Here is a 19,285-nt window from a genome sequence, read left to right as displayed (position 1 = left end):
GACCATTACAAAACAGATATCCATTCCTTTGCTTTCAAGCAGCCACAATCACTGGTCAACCGCCCCCCCCCCAAACAAGCAGATGTATGTCCTCACGATCAAAATATTTGAGTTTCATTCACACAATGTTTTTCTCAGCCGATTTCCCATGGAATACTGGCAGTCTGTTTGAGGAGTAGGTTAAAATGACAATCTTTTATAAATTGAGACAAAAACGCAAATCTATATCATGTTAAGAGAATCAACAGGGGCTTTTCAAGACCTGAAGAGCCACCTAATACTCGGTAGCAAATGGCTCAAATACGCAGGCCTAAACTGACAGGCCCCTCCTTCAGTGTGTTTGTATATATATATAGACAGAGGTTTCTTCCAAGAAATAAGCCCCAAAGGGATGGCCAATAGGCCTATACATCTCGCCGTTCCCTAATTAGCTCCCAGTAAACACCAACGACTTCGACTTTCACCATAGAATTTTTCCTGATTTGTCCAGCTAATGTTATTGTTACGAGAATGGAAAAACTAAACAAGGATTACAGCTTAATTACATAACGCATTCAGATCACGCAATTGATGAGCCCCAGACAAATGCCACAAATTACAATTAATAGCAATGAAAGGGGAAAGAATATGTAAATTGCAGAATTAAACGTCTGTTATGAGAAGACACGCATTGTAGTTAAAACCGGCATTAAAATGCATGTTACAATTCGGGGGAGATATACGGTTAATTCAATTTAGCTCTCCAACTAGTGTAAGATACTCGTAATGCAAGTAAAATCCAATAAAAATTTCACAAATGAAAAACAAGAGATTTTGTTCTGGCTAAGAAATTTCTTTGTTTTGAATAACCAGAAGTTTACTTAAGCATTTTTTTTTTTCCTACAAAGACAAAACACAAAAAAATACTTCCAGAAAAACTGAATTATTTTTCTAAGGTCATACGTCTAACTGGAAGAATATTTCAGGACACAAATCAAAGCAGCTTCTGAAGCAAAACAAATGGCTCGAATTGGCCTCCCCTCCCGAAAAAAGAGGCAACACCCGTATCCTTAACGGGAAAAAACCACCCACACTGCTGTCGTAACAGTGTAGCTCTCTCTCTACTGCGCACACACAGAGGTTTCGTTGATACTCCCAGCTAATGGGCTCTTCCTTACATTTATATAATAAAAAACGGACACAAACATCTCTTTCAAATTCACTCTGATAACGATCATTGGCTTCCATCACAAACTGAAACTGTTATTCGTTCACTGAGACTCTCGTTAATAATTGGGCCTGATTAGCAGAGATGAGGAGGTTGCATAGTTATCCAGAGGCTGTAATTACAGAGGCGGGACTTTTTCATCTGGGACAAACGCATCTATTTGTAAAGTAGTTTCTGTTGTTAATGACGTGAAACTTCACGTGCAGCATAATAAGGTATCCCTGAGTCATGAGACTTAATTATGAGTGTTTCTTTTTCTTTTTTACGACTATTGCGCATCTGGTAATTTATTCATATAAATAAAATGAATTTGGCACTATGCAAATCTGTCTGAATTTACCCGATTTACTCCGGCAATAGAATGAAAATATAAAATACATTAACTAAAGATCTCCAATGAAGAATATTATCCACAAATTATTACGAAATGCGTCAACGGGAATGAACCCTTCCGAAGTCGTCCGTCGTTGCAACGGAGGCAAAGAAATCCGCCGAGGGGGAACAAAGAGCAGGGCCAGCAGCGGCACCATAATCAACTGTACCTTGAATCTGAAAAGAACCAGCAACCGGATGCTGCGTCCCATGCACCTGGGCAAACGCCGAATAAGAGGAATTTCCCCCGTTACTCGAAACAAACAAATCCGTCTTTTCATTTCACGATATCCAGAACCATCAAGTGTGGACCGTCGACTTCAAGGAAGGACTCTCGTCATCCACACAGGAAGGCTGGGGCTGCTGCTGCTGCTACCTCTGCAGCTGATTATTAACACGACTGCTCTTTTCCTTGAACTCATCTCTCACGATTCGTCGTCTCGTGAAACTAAAATGATTCGTTTCTATTTTGTCGGTAGGGTCGGTTCATTTCAAGTTTTACAGAAAATGGCGTCCGTCCTCTGAATGACGAAGCAGAAATATAAATATAGGACAAAGACAAGAGTGCTCGCGACATATATATACGTGGTTATTTTGTTATCCAAATGCTTTTCGAAAATGTACTGGTGAATAAAAAAAAAAGCATGGACTCCTTCAGAAGAGGGACACTGCCAAACACAAGTGACAATCAATTCAAGCCAGTTGATGTCTACAGAGAAACCTATATGAAGAAATAAAGCACAATTCACAATTCCTCATTTCGCAATCGTGAAGCAGTAAGGAGCCACGCCCATTCATCCCGTCTGAATGACTCCAACTTCTGCAATGCCACTCCGATTTCTATCAGTTAATTACGTGGGTGCGCGGTTTTCATAACATGAAATACAGACAATTATATTCTATAAACAGCAAGGTAAGATCATTATAGTCTACAAATACAAAAGGACTATATTCACGGCACATGCTAACTTTTAATCCCATACAAACTCCATCAGAATGTCGTTACCTGAACTCCTATTTCGGGTTTCAGAAACTATTACGCAGACGCTAGCCCGAGTCTACCCAAATGTAATCTTAATCTCTCGATCCCTCTGATAGAAGCAAACGCAGAAGTCAGACATCGGAGATATGGTGATGAGAAAGTGGGAGGGGGGCTGAGGAAGAACTGGGGGTCAATGGCAGGGGACTGAGAGAGGAGAGGGTCGGAGAGGATGCAGAGAGCGAATGAGGAATGGGATTAGCGGGAGGGAAGGAACGGAGAGGGTGGAGAAGGAAGGCGGTGAGGGGGAGAGGGTTGAGATGTCAACGGATGTAGCACCTAGCACTCGAGGGGATGCTGAACAGTTGAGCAACACCTGACAATACGTCTTCAACCTTGAAAGGTCCTCAATCCTCTCCTAGGTTCTCAAAAAGTCCTTTTACTTCGCTGACTGGTGGCCTGAGGGACTTGAGCGCTACTGAAGAACATGATTCACTATGCGTTCCTCGCTGCAAATAATATTCTCAGTGGGGCAATGAACCCCCTTCGTTCTGTTAGCTAATGCAGCCAATGAAGTTACGTAAAAGAATAATGAGTGTTTGCTTTAGGGTCAGACTGACACTTCGACCATTTGGAGAGCTTTTTTTCCAGAAAGGGGGTGGGGGGTGGTTAGTGTCCCTGAATGACCTTGTCCACCAGTAACGCGGCAACATCTTATGACACAGAACCATAAGCTCAGTGGAAAATGAGAGAGAGAGAGAGAGAGAGAGAGAGAGAGAGAGAGAGAGAGAGAGAGAGAGAGAGAGAGAGAGAGAGAAGCAGTAAGGTCAGTAAACTGCATTCAGAAATCCTAATTATATTTAACGAAGTTTTCCTCACTACAAAAGTTAAGAACAGAACACGGTCGTCTCCAAACGCTGACTTAGATCAACACAGTGAAAATATAAAATTCAAGCAACTGCTCTTGTCAAACTTAAAAAGATATAACAAAATAACAAAATAAAAAATGATTTAAACAGCAAGAGGAACCATGACGAACTCTATACGTTTTCTTCATTAACTGTTCTACAGTTTCAAACTGGTATAAAAGAAAAAATCAAAATACTTTAATTATAGACACACACATATATGTATGTATGTATGTATGTATGTATGTATGTATGTATGTATGTATGTATATATATATATATATATATATATATATATATATATATATATATATATATATATATAAAATCATTAAAGGCTGAAGTACGAAATAAATACAAGTCACTAACTACGAGAACGCCCCCGACAATCTCTTCCCATGACTGTACCACTTCCTTTCTCGCCTCATGTGAGGTCGCATAAGTCGATAAGTGGTAAAGATATTGGATAATAACCGTCTAATTGCTCCGGGTAACCCGGTGCCTAAGTGAACGGCTTAAGAAGACAGGAGGGTTATAGGTGACTGCCTCCAGTATGTTACAATTTAACAAAATGCAGAGAGAAAAAGCACAATCATACAATTGCTACTAACTGTATCTAAAAAAAATTCAGTATGTATAAATTTTGCAAACACCTTAAACGAATGGATGTGTACATGTATAAAATCTTTGTACGTATGCAAGTTCGCCTTAACGGTTCTTTACAGATAAGATAAAAGATGCCGATATTTTACCTATTCCCGTTACGGACATCCGCGAACAGTACAGCGAATACATGTTGGCAAAGGTGCGTTGTCTTCCAATCTGGAAGCGACCTGAGGTATGTTTTTAACGGAGCGATTAGCGCTGTGAACGGGTTTTGCGTTTCCTCAATTAAATTTAGGGACCACTGACTACTTAGATGCCTTGAGATAGTTCAGCAACGTTCCGTGCAATGCCAGGCCTCAGGTCACCAAATGAAGCGAGCAATGTGGTATATACACTCTGGGGCTATTTCGATCTGATGTGATGGGGTTTAGGCCACGAAGTCAAACACTAGAACCTATCTTGTTATTAAGTGCCTAATTTCGATTTTAAGAGAAATAAGCATGCAATGCGACGCAATACAACCGCACACACACTGGGAGAGAGAGAGAGAGAGAGAGAGAGAGAGAGAGAGAGAGAGAGAGAGAATGTGCAAGCATGCGCAAGAGCGAAAGAGCAAGTTTCTCACCTTCACTGCTTTTGCCAAGGAATGCCTTGACTCACCAAGGCCAGACATGTCATGGTACATTACGGCTCCAACTTGGTCAGACATGACCCTTCTTAAGGTCAGCCACGGTTAAAACGGAAATCTCAGGACCGACACTACAGCGAACGTTAAATTCCAAGAGAATTAAAGAGAATGTCTTGCGCACCAACCTTTGACGATGGTTAGTAGGATGAGTTTCAATGGCGTGAAATAATCCAACGCAACAGCCATTACAAAATTGCAGATTTTACTTAACGTTACGGCGAACAATTGCAAAATCCGACATATTCGATGACAAATAATAACCACCTTTCTTTCGCTTTTTTCACGCATACTACAACCAAAATCGAAGCGCGTAAAATTCACGTCTCTCGCTATAGGCAATCCTGAGTGGAAGTTGCAAAGGGAAAGAGTTGCAAGATGCATTCTGGATGCTGCCACTGACAGGAGGCTTTGCAGCAGGGGATTGGGAGGCTGCCACTCCGACAAGGATTAGGAATGGGGACAAGAGGGCAGGAACCCTTTCAAAAAGTGAAGGGTGCACGAAAAGGGCAGACGCCACAACCACTCTCTCTCTCTCTCTCTCTCTCTCTCTCTCTCTCTCTCTCTCTCTCTCTCTCTCTCTCTCTCTCTCTCTAAAAATAGATACACAAGGACGAAAGAAATGATTTCGCAATAAATACAGTGAGCATGAAACTGGAGAGAGAGAGAGAGAGAGAGAGAGAGAGAGAGAGAGAGAGAGAGAGAGAGAGAGAGAGAGAGAGATCTGGCTGGAAATGTGAATAATACGAAGGAAATAATGCCCTTATCAAATCGGAATGAACTGTACTACAAGAATAAATATGAGGTTCAGACAACCGAAAAAGTATGCACTGGTGATCACATATCCCCATGGAATAATATGCAAGAAATTTCGCTTGTTCATATTTCACGTACTTTCATAAAGTGTTCTAAATCATTATGTTCTCATAAAATTTTTCTGGAGTTCAAACAAATCTGAAATGAATCCTTATGCATTACCTCAAAGCTGTCATCTGAAAGCAAAAAAAAAATAAGGAAAAGCTCGTATTTAATCTCTCAATTCGTAAATTTTGAATAGATTTCAAAGGCAAAAACTAAAATATAAAATGTCCTAAATAACGAAAAATTAACTGGCATGGAAACAACACAGGCCTACAATAAATTCTAAATCTCCGAACTAGCCAGAGGCCCACAGAAAGACCTAAGGAACCAGCATCAATAACAGCTGAAACGTAAATCCGAACTGCAGGACCTGAAGAACACCTACCGTGGTGAATGTGACAGGCGTCTCCATGATGAACTGCCTTTTGGGTCTGCCTTCTCTTGTTCTGTTGGGGGGCAGACCGGAGGTGTTGGCAGCATTGTTGGTGTTGTTGTTGTTGGCTGCATCTCTATTGTTGTTCTGCTGGTGGTCGGGCCCCCGCAAGCCCTTTGCGCTGAAGGCTCGCTGAAGGCGCGCCGCTGTCGTCGAACGCTTTCGCATTAACCCTTTCATCTTCTGAAAAGAACAAGAGGATCACTTGGTAACGGCAAGAAAATCAAAATTTTTCAACAGTTTTTGTTTTTAGTTACCCTATATATATACACTATATATATATATATTAGATATATATATATATATATATATATATATATATATATATATATATATTACATGAATCATGGTGCAAAATGTGCTTTTATGTACAAACTGACGTCACTAGTGCAGGGGGGTAAAGCTCCAGTTTCTGATAACTGGTGAACTCTGGTCCATCGCTAGCTAAGAAACCGCAGAGAATAACTGGAAGGCATTAAACCAGTCCACTGACAATTCCTCGTTTGTAACTGTCATTCCAGCAAAGTAAAAACAAAATACCTTACAGGCACCATTTTCTCAATAACGTTCACCTGGGAAAGCTTCCGGTGGGTTTGATTTCGTGTTGAATAACATGGCCGGTTGATTACGGTTGCCTAACCCCAAACCAAGCTCCAGCCGAAGCTTCTCTCCCTCCGCAAGCTTCTTTTCCCACTTTGCATTCCAACCAACAAATTACATGGCGGCTAATTCATGAAGCAGCGATGCTGGAGGGCCAATACAGACTGGCTCCCGCTTCCTTCTCATTGGCCCGATGCCCTACCTAAAGGGAGCCTCTGATTGGCTGCTAGTCTCCTCCATTCACGACCCACCGAGAGCGAGTTCGTCTGTAACCAATCATAACCAATGTAACTCCGTCGATTTATCTTGGTCCGGTTATGAAACACTTCCAATTTTCCTAGTGAGTTATGGGTAATCACAGTTTTCTCGCTTTCAAATGAATGACTCACTCCGAAGACAAGTGGACACGAAAGAATCATTTACCCGTAAGTGTTCCGGTTACGTTACGAACAGAACTATATGATCAAGTTATAGCCAGCAAAAGTAATAAAATTTGAATCACACAACACAATACGATTACACAATAAAAGGATCAACAGATATTGTTATCGGAACAGAAGGTGCCATAAAAGTCATTTCACAACTACCGCGCAAATACCAACGTTAAGCCGCCTATTCTTTCAAGCCCTTATTAAACAATACGGCTGTGCCAAGCTACTTGGATCTTATCTGCATCCAATCGATGTTCCTTTTTACATCGTGCCCTAAGGGTGATCACCGTCAGGCCTTCTAACTTCCCAGCTGATGATGCTGATAGCTCAGTTTCAAAAGACTTCTCTTATATCTGAACACCGTTTTGACTTTCAAGAATTTATACTTGTCATAAGTTTTGGTGCAAGAGAATGATCGGGATAAAGGAACACCATATTTCACAATTACGGAAGATAAATTAGGCGAAAATCATCTGAAGACAATATGTGAAAACTGATCTGACTATTGAAAAAATTTCCTTCAGAGTAAGAGAGCAATTGCATACGTAGTTTCAAGAAAGTAAGACCACTAATTCTCCAAGTTACTACTGAAAATAAAAACGAAAATCAACTTTAACTCCAAGTAAATACTTGCTTTGAAAGTTAAACATATTTGTTACGAACTTCAACCTTATTTCCTCGCTATCAATCCTCGCAAGGAATTTTGAGAAGACTACATACATCTTTGTTTTAAAGAGGGGTTTCGCTGGAAAACACATCTCTCCTTCATGGGTTTCTAATCATTTTTGTTATAAATGTGTTCACATGAAGTAAAATTCTATAATCTATTAGGTCTACCAGTAACTTGTGAGTTCCGATCAGTTCTATACAAAACTAACTAACTATTATATATATATATATATTATATACATGTATGTATACGTTACATTGCATCAGACAAAAACAAGGGCTTCGTTACGAAACAACTCTCTTTGCATGACAATCATTTCAAGTCAAAGGCTGTTGGTAATTTCTCTTACTCCGAGACGTTTTACAGAGAATGCGTTCAACGAGAACCTACTCATTAAGCAGCTGCCAAAAGTATACTCTCACGATCGACATCTTAAACAAAGTCGCCCAGCCGCAATGCAACGGCAGATACTTGAAAGGCACAACAGCTACGCCAATCATTCGATCGACACCTCAGGCAATCCCCATCATCAACAGCGACCACCGTAATCGAAAAAGGCTAGCAACAAGTTTGCACCGCCGATAAGAAGTGTGTCAATAAGACCCGAGTGTGGAGGACGTGAGTCGAATCATCGGAAAGGACGGTGGGGGACAAGTACGAAATGGTCAAGAATAGCATAGACGAGAGAGAGAGAGAGAGAGAGAGAGAGAGTACAATCATATTTGTTATAATTATCATGCAAGACTGCATGCATTATGAGCTATTATCAACAAGTCTTTTCCGGACGTTGCTACGCCCAAAACGGTAAGGCTTCAGAGCACCGCGCCTACAATGAGAGAGGTAAATATCGCCACTTTGAGATTCGAATCACGGTTCTGTTCTTGATGACGGATCACTTGGATATAAAATGGAAAAAAAAAAACCAGCTATGAGATCTTTCTGTTCCATGACTTTCTCATACGAGGCCTGTGGTCTGCATATTCCACTGGCTAAATAGCCGTCTAAAAGTCGTAAAAGCTGGTGATAACTCGGTAATTCGAAAACTACGTTCGGCTTACATCATAATTACAAACATTACACGAAAAAGAAATTATCCTAGTTTGTTTCATTAGTATGCCAATGCCTCGTCACAGTATCATTAAAATATCATAAGCTTTGGATAAATCTCAGGGCTTTTCACTTTCTTGCGTTAAGGATCCGGTTCGTACTGCAGCCTTCATGTTCATGTTCATAATAATAATAATAATAATAATAATAATAATAATAATAATAATAATTACGCATCTCTCAGGAGTGTAACCTCATCTCTAGCACGGACTTCAGACTCCGAAAGGAAAATTTCGAAACCTAAAAGTTGCTCAGTAATGTACGCAATGACAGGACACATTTTATTCTGTGGACCTGAGTGTGTGTGTGTGTGTTGTGAGGGAATGAAGTAGGATGAAGGGAGGAGGGGCGAGGGAGTGGCAGGGGGTGGGGAACTGGGGAATGAAGAGAGATGGGGGATTAGTCTTGATGTCTCATGTCCACTACGACACACAAACTCAAGCGGCGGAACACTTTTTCCCGAGCGGACGGACGCGCCTCCTACCCGTGGCCCCTTTTATGCGCGCGCGTCGTCGAACATGACTGGGTCCACTGCAATCACACCTGGCTGATCGTCGATTGCACCTCCATCTCGGTAACTCATGCAGAAGAATAAAAACTAAAAGTATTTTCTAACACGCCTCACTTCACATAAACATATACACTGACGAATGTGCATGGACAGAACTATTCATCGTCCTTGTATTCGGAATAAGCCAGTGGGTATAAAAGCGGGGAATAATGGAATGTGGAGAATGTGATAAATACAGTGATAAAACAGTGCCACTATCGCAGGAAGCGCAAGTGAACGGCTGTCCAGTGGATCGCATATGTGACAATCGTTCCATAAGTTTCAGTGGTCAGGGATTACGACACGACTCGTGTATGGGCTGTTGCAATTGCTCGCCGACGCAACAGATGCAGAAGGAAATGATTGGGGTGGGGACGATTGGTGTAGGAGGGAAAGGGGGCCCGTTTCTTTTTCGTGGACGCGAATGAAGAAACAACGCAGTAAGCCCGGGTAAACATAGGGGAATATAAACAGCAGTTACTGCATATGAAAAATACGCAAATCTAACACGGCCAGGAGACCCAACAACTCTGAAATGAAGCGTAACAATGCGGCCACATTCACGTAACAGCAGTTGATTTGTTTGTGCACTGGCGTATGGATGCTTCCCTCTCCCCACCCCCCCAAGGCATGGCTGCCTCGGGGCCACAACACAGCCTCGGGAAAGGAAAGCAACACATTATGTTCACCATCGGTGAAGCTTTCCCGAGTTTTGCGGGGAAAAATTTCACTCCTAAGTAAGACATTCGACCATTAATGTCGCTCGCTAAAAAACGGGGAAGTAACATGTGGATTACTCGAAGATATAAACAACCGCCATTTGGTTTTGGATAATTCAAATGTTATATAAAAAAACGTCCTAGTGGTTTTAAGTCTGCTATGAATGTGAACGAATTTTATTGTTAATTTACGGCTCCACATATCGACTGAAATCCCAAGGGAAGGGGGAAAGGTCTTTAGATTTCTTTTGCCAAATGCCGAGACAATCAACAAGAGGGTAAATTGCTACAAAACTTCTCTAATATATATAATTTATAGCTCTCTATCTGTGCCACAGTTTTTGTGCATTTATCAGTATTCCACCTTATTTACCCTCAAAATTATTTTACTACAACCACAATAATAAACACATAGGCAAGCACCTTAATAATAATAGAGCATAATTTGAATTGAATTCTACTGGAACATGAGATGAAAGAGTAAACAGCTATACGTAAATGACTGTTTACATTATAAACATAAAATATATACAAGAAAAGATAACAGTTGAAAATGTACGAGAATTATTTCTAAAAATTCATTAACTATTACAAATAAACATGATTTCCAGCAAACACTGTCGATTCCCCCCCCCCCTTTTTCTCACGCACATACATATTATACATACCTCTACACACACACAATATATGTTATATATATATTGCCAATAGAAGGTAATGGCACCCCATTTTGTTTAGTATTTGCGTCTTTCCTTGCCAGGCACTCATTACCAATGGAGGATTGATACAAACACACACACATGTATATATATGTGTGTTCGCGTGTGTTTGTCTCAATCCTCCATTGATAATGAGTGCCTGGCAAGGAAAGACGCAAATACTAAACAAAATGGGGCGCCATTACCTTCTATTGACATTTATCCTTCCTCAGACCCCCTAATTATGAAAAATACCATCCAATATATATCCCGAGGAAAGGGTGTGGTGAGAACGCTTGCTGAGCGACTGGAACATGAGTGCTACACAATATTTTGCAATCAAATAACACGAGGACAAGATTCCACGGTAAGACGACAGAAAATGAGAATCAGTAGGGTAAGGGGGAGGGAGGGGGGAGGGGGGGTTAGACAGAGGTGAAGGGAGAGCCGTCCTCTAATTCTGAGGAGAGCAACGTACTCGATCTGTGATTACTTTTTGAACACAACCCTACTCGTACCGACCGACTTTCTTTTTCCCTTCAAAGGTCGCTTTCAAGGACAGGGTCATTAAAGCCACTGATCATAATAACATCCTATGTTCATTTCCTATCGACTGGCCAGAAGCTTCGACAAATGCAACAACGTCTATACATCGCACTTAGCACGGGTGGCCAACGATAGATTTTACTATTATGCAAACCGGACGATTTGTTAGCAACGTTACGAAATCTATTTTTGATGGGATAAAAATGCTTGTAGCAGCATACGCAAATAACAGCCATGCAATAATAAAAAAAAAAGAGTAAACAAGGACAAACTGATGATTTGCTTGATTGAGCTGGATAAAAATCGGTCATGGGAAAACGCCTGATTGATACATGGCAGTAACAAGGCCTGTCCTTAACCGACTACATAAAGGAAACGTGAAGAACGGCATTACTCTTGATAATGAAGTTCATCCAGATACTGAAAAATATATAATTAAACTTCAAAAGATGTTTTCTTAATAACGCCGTTAAGACTGAGATTACAACGAGAAACTAAAACTGAACTAAGCTAAAACTGAATCTCCACGTTAATTTGAAGACAATGATTGCAGCGATGGGAAGAAACAGAGTTAGGGGAAGGTTGGTGGATTTTATAATATTTTATTAAAAAAAAACAAAAAAATAAACTATGAAACAATTTCATATACTGCATGTGCTAAACAAATCAACCTTTTTATAAATCTGCTACTGCTGTTGCGGTACTCTCGTTAACACTCCAAAATGCAACAAACTCCAAGGGTAGTAAGTGACACCTGTTGGTGCCAATTACTCTGGAGTGCCAGATCTCTCAGTTTCTACTACAATATACTCTGAATGGCAAAAGATTTCAGAACAGTACATCACATCACCTACAAATATTCTCCAAAGGCCAAGGCTTAGTAAACATCGGTCACAGACAAACAGTAATCACTATACAATAGTTACAAGCATCACAATCAACAGCACAATAGGTGTCGGTGTAGAGTAAGAACAACTTTAACCTTACGCCATACGAATATTCACCACAATTCACTCTAAAACCGGCTACTCTACTGAGATCATGTTCTACGGCGCACTGATATCACTGCCGTATCTGGGAACAACGCCTCTTCTCGAAGTTATGCGGCGTGCGCAAAGTACTTGACGCGCTGACAGCAATAATCCACTCTTTATACAAAATGGGAATACATTGCACCGCCCTCAAAAATAAAGGAACGAACAGAGAGGAGACAATGAATGCATAGATCAACAAATCTCCACAACACCCACACTTCCGCGGACATAGTGCTTTCGGAACTGCCTCATCCTGTCGAAGACGACACCGATCCAGAAGGAAACGCAATGGGTAACACGTCGAGCTTCATGAGAGGGAGCTTGTAGGTGGAGCAGCGCCAAGGCTGCCTCCGTCAGTACTAAGAGCCTCTTTTTCTCTGTCGGAGTCAGGCAGCAGCAGCAGGCGAAGCAGTTGTGGCGCCGCCCGCGGTCACTTTTCCTCTTTGTCCGGCACCAACCAACGCCAGCCACCAGTGCCTCCTCCTCGCTCGACTCTATACACTCTTGCAGCCGAAATGAGGACCACGGAGACGTCTATTGCCCAATCCTAAGCTCGATGGCTACACCCTCACTGCCATTTGCCATTAAGGAGAACGTCACTATGGCAATGGGTGGCAGTCCTCCGCAAATAATATCTGTTGATCAATGGCGATTTTCGGTGCATTCACAGGAAAAAAAACATGTGGTTCAGTCTGACTCCACGTAGCAGTGCCTTCGTTAACTGGGTCACCGTAAACACACGCGCAACCATTTATACAAAACATCTTCTTCAAAATATTAAGAGATACACGCTGCTCTTTCATTTCGCGTCTACGGCTGGGTTCTGCAAGCAAGCGTGCGCACCCACACACATCCCCACTCAAAACATGACAAAGTAATTCACGCAACGCATTTTTAGAACGGTTACAAAACAGCAAGATTCCACACAGCACAACATCTAATAAGAAAATGTCCCGTACAATTTCGGCTTCAATCGTGATGTGGCCGAGAACACAACACAGAATCATGTGTCCATAAAATAACCCGTTTATTTAAATATTCAAAAAACAATAAGACACCTGGCGCTCCTCCCATCTGTCTGAGAAACACATTAACTAAAGGTAGACAACTTGACTCCGCAGTGTCATTAACTTCACTTTCATGCATATTGAATTAGAACCAGCAGACGGCTCATTTGGTTAAGACGTCAAAAGAAAAACTCTCATACGAAGACTTTCAAGTTTTATCAAATCAAGTCGGATGAATTCATACGAATTGAGGCGCTGCAGTCAATTTATGCACATTACAACAATTAAGACAAATAAGTCGCATTCCGATAAACAGTAGCGACGGTAGGGGGTCAATTTAACTCCGACAATAAAGCCAGCGGTGGTCTCTCTCTCTCTCTCTCTCTCTCTCTCTCTCTCTCTCTCTCTCTCTCTCTCTCTCTCTCTCTCTCCCTTCTCCCCCTTACCGAATTTTTATACAGAATACAAGACTACTGCCTACTTACCAATGGATGTCCATGAAAAAATAATAGCTCCATATTGAAAATTAGTCAACTTTTTCCAGCCAAATAATAATAATAATAATAATAATAATCCCTACCAACCGCATCGCGTAGAAATTTCGGCTCCACGGTTAATTTATGCAACATCCATTCAGTCAAGATATTCGTTAAGATGCAACCACAGAATCTTTCATCACCCTACATTATCTTCACTATCGTTATTACAATCATCATCATCTTGTCTTGTGAAACTCAACGACGGTTTCCTAAAAGTGAAACCTTACTGGAGAAATTTCCCACGAGAAATCAAGTGCGATGTCCACTTTGGATATATGTGTGTGTATATGTGTGTGTGTGTGTGTGTGTATATATATATATATATATATATATATATATATATATATATATATATATATATATGAGAGAGAGAAAAAAAACAGTGCCGGTATAATATACAAAATAAGCTTTGGAAAAATTTGATATCCGATCAATTTAAGCTTTATAGTAAGGAGGTATCTCTCTATGAGAACTTCCCAAGTGGTCCTTTTAAAAAGTCTCAACACAGCTAGATGAACAGAAAGAATGCCGGGAGGAGAAATAGCCCGAGGGTCAAACCCCACAATTACTTGTGGTGGGAGGGTCTCTCTCCCTTGACGAAATGTCGTTCGAATGAAACATTAATTCAAAGTCCAATTACACGCTTAGGCCATGTGGAGGGAGTTCGCATTATCCTGCAGGAATTCCAATGGTACAGTAATAACAGCGTTTGGCCACTGTTCTAATTGACCTCACACAAAAACAACCCTAAGATGAATGACTGAGTTTTTATCTGTTAAACGAGTTGAGACGGTCTTTTATTTTGTGGCCCAAATAATGACAGAAAGATGCGACTCATCCTAAAATTTGAATTTACGCGATCGTGGCCTGAAGAACGACTCTATCATCACAGTGTGACATACACGCACACACACACAAAATATATACGTGTATATATATATATATATATATATATATATATATATATATATATATATATATATATATATATATATATATATATATCATCCTAACAATGTAAGTGAAAAATACTGCCATGTGAACGTACTGCACATCACGTGTCCGAAGGCAGGATACACAGATAACACGTGCATTTAAACCATTCTCACATAAGGGTAAATAACGGGCGGCTCCATGATTAAAGACTGAGAAAATTAGGGGAGGAGGGCGTGACCAGTGGGCGGAAGTAAGAGTAGCCATCACAGTCGCCAGCCGCCGACACTGCCACTTTCTAAGTTCGTGAGCGTCACCGTACTTTCGGATGACGAACACACTCTCTCTCTCTCTCTCTCTCTCTCTCTCTCTCTCTCTCTCTCTCTCTCTCTCTCTCTCTCTCGTAACCGATGAATTCAGCAACACAATGCCAAAGGAAAGCATAAGTAATTTAATCTGACATGAATTAGAATACTGAGAAATCGTCTTATCAACATGAGAAACGTTATGTCTCCCGCCAGCAAGTGTTTAAATTTCTTGCATAGCGATTTTTTTTCCCAAGCGAATTCAAATCTATTGACCACAAAGCACCGATAACCGACGGCAATTGAAAACACCAGTGACGCGGATGGTACCAGTTAATAAGCAGATGTCGGCCATTATGCAAATCAACTTCCAATAAAAATTAATGGGCTGATGTCACTATGTAGTTAAAAAGTTATTCACTCGCAAACATTTAAGAGCAAAACAGTACGGAACGAAACATTTCGTACTTCATTAAAAGTAAATACTAAAACCTGACTTCCGTTTTAAACGAATAAAATTCCAGTCAAGTCTCACAAAGATGAGAATTATTTGCTCTGAACAAATCTAATTAGTCACCCAAGCAGCAACTTGAGACATAAATTAATGAAATTTCCTATGTACAGGTCGTCGCTTATTCTATGATCATTTTGAGATATAGTGATGTTTCTACCAAATGCAAAAGGAAATTTGCAATTTTCTTTACCAATGTTTTTTCAAGAAGAATCAGACGAAAAATGAAAAACGACAAATGTCAAAAAAATTTTTTCTAAAATATATAAATAGGGATGCATAAATAAATGCGGTATTTTATGAAAGATGATAATAATAGACAAAATATCAATGAGCCTGGTTTTAATTTGCAAAGAGGAACGAATGGTAAGATAGATTCAACAATTTAAAGAGAGAGAGAGAGAGAGAGAGAGAGAGAGAGAGAGAAGAGAGAGAGAGAATCTCCATCGATAAAATGACTTACTTAATCGATAAACATAAAAAATCATTATCAAGTGCTTAACGTCCGTCACGGTTGAGACCTTTCGATGATTATTCCTGACGAACCGTCTTTTTTTTTTTTTTTATTATTTTCCTTCATTTCATGCACAAGAGAACGGACGAAACAATGCGAATTATTTCCAAGACAAAAACGAATAAAATGATGATGACCTAGAGACACTTAATTCTGACAGTGACACCTATCATTAACAATGATTACCATGACAGTTTCATCTTTACGATGAACGATCGGCGTTAACTATCATAATATGTCAGCTACTTTTTTTTTTTTTAAAGTCAACGTGTTCTTTGTCACAATTGGTAGTCAGGTCCTTTTATCCTTCCCAACGCCCCGAGGCAGGAAGAAAAAATCATTCTTCGTTCCTAAACCTCACTCTTCCGAATCGAGAGAGGATTCCTGGTCTTCGGGTTGAGGAGAGAGGAGGATGGTGGGCAGAGGTTTGCCTGTGGTGGGACAAACACAGGTACAAGGACAGAACTACCTTGAAGGCCTTGGACGCTCGGCTGAGCGGATGGATTCCAAGGAATGGGATAAAGTGGTTGGAGAGAGAGAGAGAGAGAGAGAGAGAGAGAGAGAGAGAGAGAGAGAGAGAGAGAGATTTTCCCATTTTGACTGGTTTCGACGACTTCTTTTCTTAGAGACAGTCAATTTGTTGCGACGTTACGAATGTTTTTCAAACGTGTAGTTCTTTAAATTACTTTCAAGATACGTAACGGAACTTGCATCTTTTCATTTCGAACATTTCGACTTTATAAAAATTCTTTGCCATTTAATTACAAATACGGAAGACAAATTGTCTCTTCCACAAACGTTGAATCAGATACTACAAAAGAGACTGACATTTACACCCGATCAACTAGAAGAAAATCTAACAAAGCAAGAATCATATTCTCTCTCTCTCTCTCTAAATAATGTTGAATAGGAAGGAATCTCCATCCTAGCTCCATCCCGAAGCTACTGACTCGCTCTACTGCGCACAGGAACTGGTCGGCGTGTTGATTCACTTGGGAAAGAGATAACATCGGTGAAGGTACTAATCATTTCAGAAGTAAATTTCCATGCAACCATAATTATCTTCAAGTGCATACAATCTTTACCACTGAAAGAGAGTATACATTTACAAGAAGAAAGTATTAAATTTAGCGGCGTTTTACTTTTCAATATGGAGAGCATACCAGTGTATTATACATACATATATATATATATATGTATATATATATGTATATATATATACACATATATTATATATAATATATATACTGTATATATACATAAATACTGATGCCATTAACATGCACAATACAATTAACCGTGACCTGAGGTTCTCTCTAAATGGAAGGAGCGGATGTGGTTTGGGCTCGACCAGTGAACAACCAGTTTCATTCTGAAGGTCTCTTTGTTCTAGAACCAATGAAAACCGTATCCATCAATTTATTCATCCCCGTTATTCATCGAGTCCTGTCCTGCGTTTTCTTCGCGATAATTATTCCCTGCACTCATCACAGCGCTGGAAACAGCCGACGGATCAAAACAGCCGTGACAGTACAAGATCTAATGACACCTGCGTTCGAGAAGCGTCACCGTGCCATCTGTCACAGCCGTCGCTTCGTTATGAAACCGATCTGTCATCATACGTTACAGAGAGATGCGCGCGCACCCAGTCCTAAGGAAAACGAATCAAAATACGGTATGCTCCAGAGTGGTTAGACATGCTTCTAGAAACAAAATATAATTATCACGATGAATATCCTTGATAACAAATTATATAAAACGGCAAGACTGTCAAACTGATATACTTAACGACCGAGTAAAATGTGCTGTAAGAACAATATCATCGATCTACGTAATTAAACCCCTCGTAAACAAACCACATTATGGAAACCATTGCTTCATTTCAGCAGTAATTACGGAGTACGCCAGTATTACCCCAATTTCCCCATTCATAAAGAGAGAGAGAGAGAGAGAGAGAGAGAGAGAGAGAGAGAGAGAGAGAGAGAGAGAGAGAGAGAGTAATTTAACCTCTCCTTTATCTATTTTTTTTTTTTTTTTTTTTTTTAGAATCCAGCACCAACGAAAACGATCTAAGAGGAAATTCTGGAGCCAACAAGCGAGACGGCAACATTCTTGCTCCGGTTTCTGGAGTTTTCTTCGACCTTGCACGGACGGATTCCTTAGATGTTCCAGAGACATTTGCTCCTTATCACCCTCCCCTCGTTCTCGGCTAACCTTTCTTCCAAAATCGTGACCTACTTCTCAAATTGTTCAGTTCGAGCCTACTATCATCTGATAAGTCATTTCGTTTCATATTCACAATCTTGGGATAGCGTTCATGTTCTTAAACGGCCACGTTTTTCAACTCATTTCCTAAAACAAGAAGAGAGTTATTTAAACTTTTTACATTCAAGTTTTACACAACCTTTCTATTTTCTAAGTCGCGATACTCTATATACTCAAGATGTTAATTACATTTCCGCTCCGCTGAACTCGACGGCACTCTCGACTGGCCTTCCAATTGGCCTTCCAACGTAACAACATTTTTCCTTTAAACTGGAAATTTTCCTGTCCCCCACAATACTCTCTCACAATTATATCGACAAAATCATATATTAAGTGAAAATGGAAACAATCTGCTATCAATGTTACATACATAATATATATATATATATATATATATATATATATATATATATATATATATATATATATATATATATATATAATATATATATATATATATATATATATATATATATATATATATATATATATATAAATTTCTGACTCACACCAGGATCGAACTCAAGTCTTTCATTTGAAAGGAAAGGACGCTGCCCACTAGGCCACACAAGTCAATCGAAAGACCTGGGTTTCGGTCTGATGTGAGTCAGAAATTTATTCTATTCCACACGTGACTATGTGTTGATTATTTCTATATATATATATATATATATATATATATATATATATATATATATATATATATATATAAAAATAAATAACCTATCTATTGAAAGAACCGTGGTTATTTTCTCACTGCTCTTACTCAAATTTGCATAAACCACTTCCCAAACCCTCTTAAAAG

At 39.9% G+C, this 19,285-nt stretch overlaps 1 protein-coding gene across 14 annotated transcripts in view; it reads right to left on the bottom strand.

Moving 5' to 3' along the window:
• The window catches only part of LOC136825629 (uncharacterized), a 690,903-nt gene that overhangs the window by 14,972 nt on the left and 656,646 nt on the right, over positions 1 to 19,285 (bottom strand). For 12 of the 14 annotated variants that reach the window (XM_067082226.1, XM_067082227.1, XM_067082230.1 and 9 more), the window contains one exon: positions 6,004 to 6,234. In XM_067082226.1, the coding sequence (XP_066938327.1) occupies positions 6,004 to 6,234 (231 nt within the window). The remainder of the gene's footprint in view (positions 1 to 6,003; positions 6,235 to 19,285) is intronic. The other 2 variants (XM_067082225.1, XM_067082233.1) reach the window with 1 other exon arrangement.

This window comes from Macrobrachium rosenbergii, chromosome 39, assembly GCF_040412425.1.
Source record: "Macrobrachium rosenbergii isolate ZJJX-2024 chromosome 39, ASM4041242v1, whole genome shotgun sequence".
Taxonomy (NCBI): domain Eukaryota; kingdom Metazoa; phylum Arthropoda; class Malacostraca; order Decapoda; family Palaemonidae; genus Macrobrachium; species Macrobrachium rosenbergii.
The sequence above is the reverse complement of the archived record's forward strand: the minus strand, read 5'-3'. Positions and strand labels throughout refer to the sequence as shown.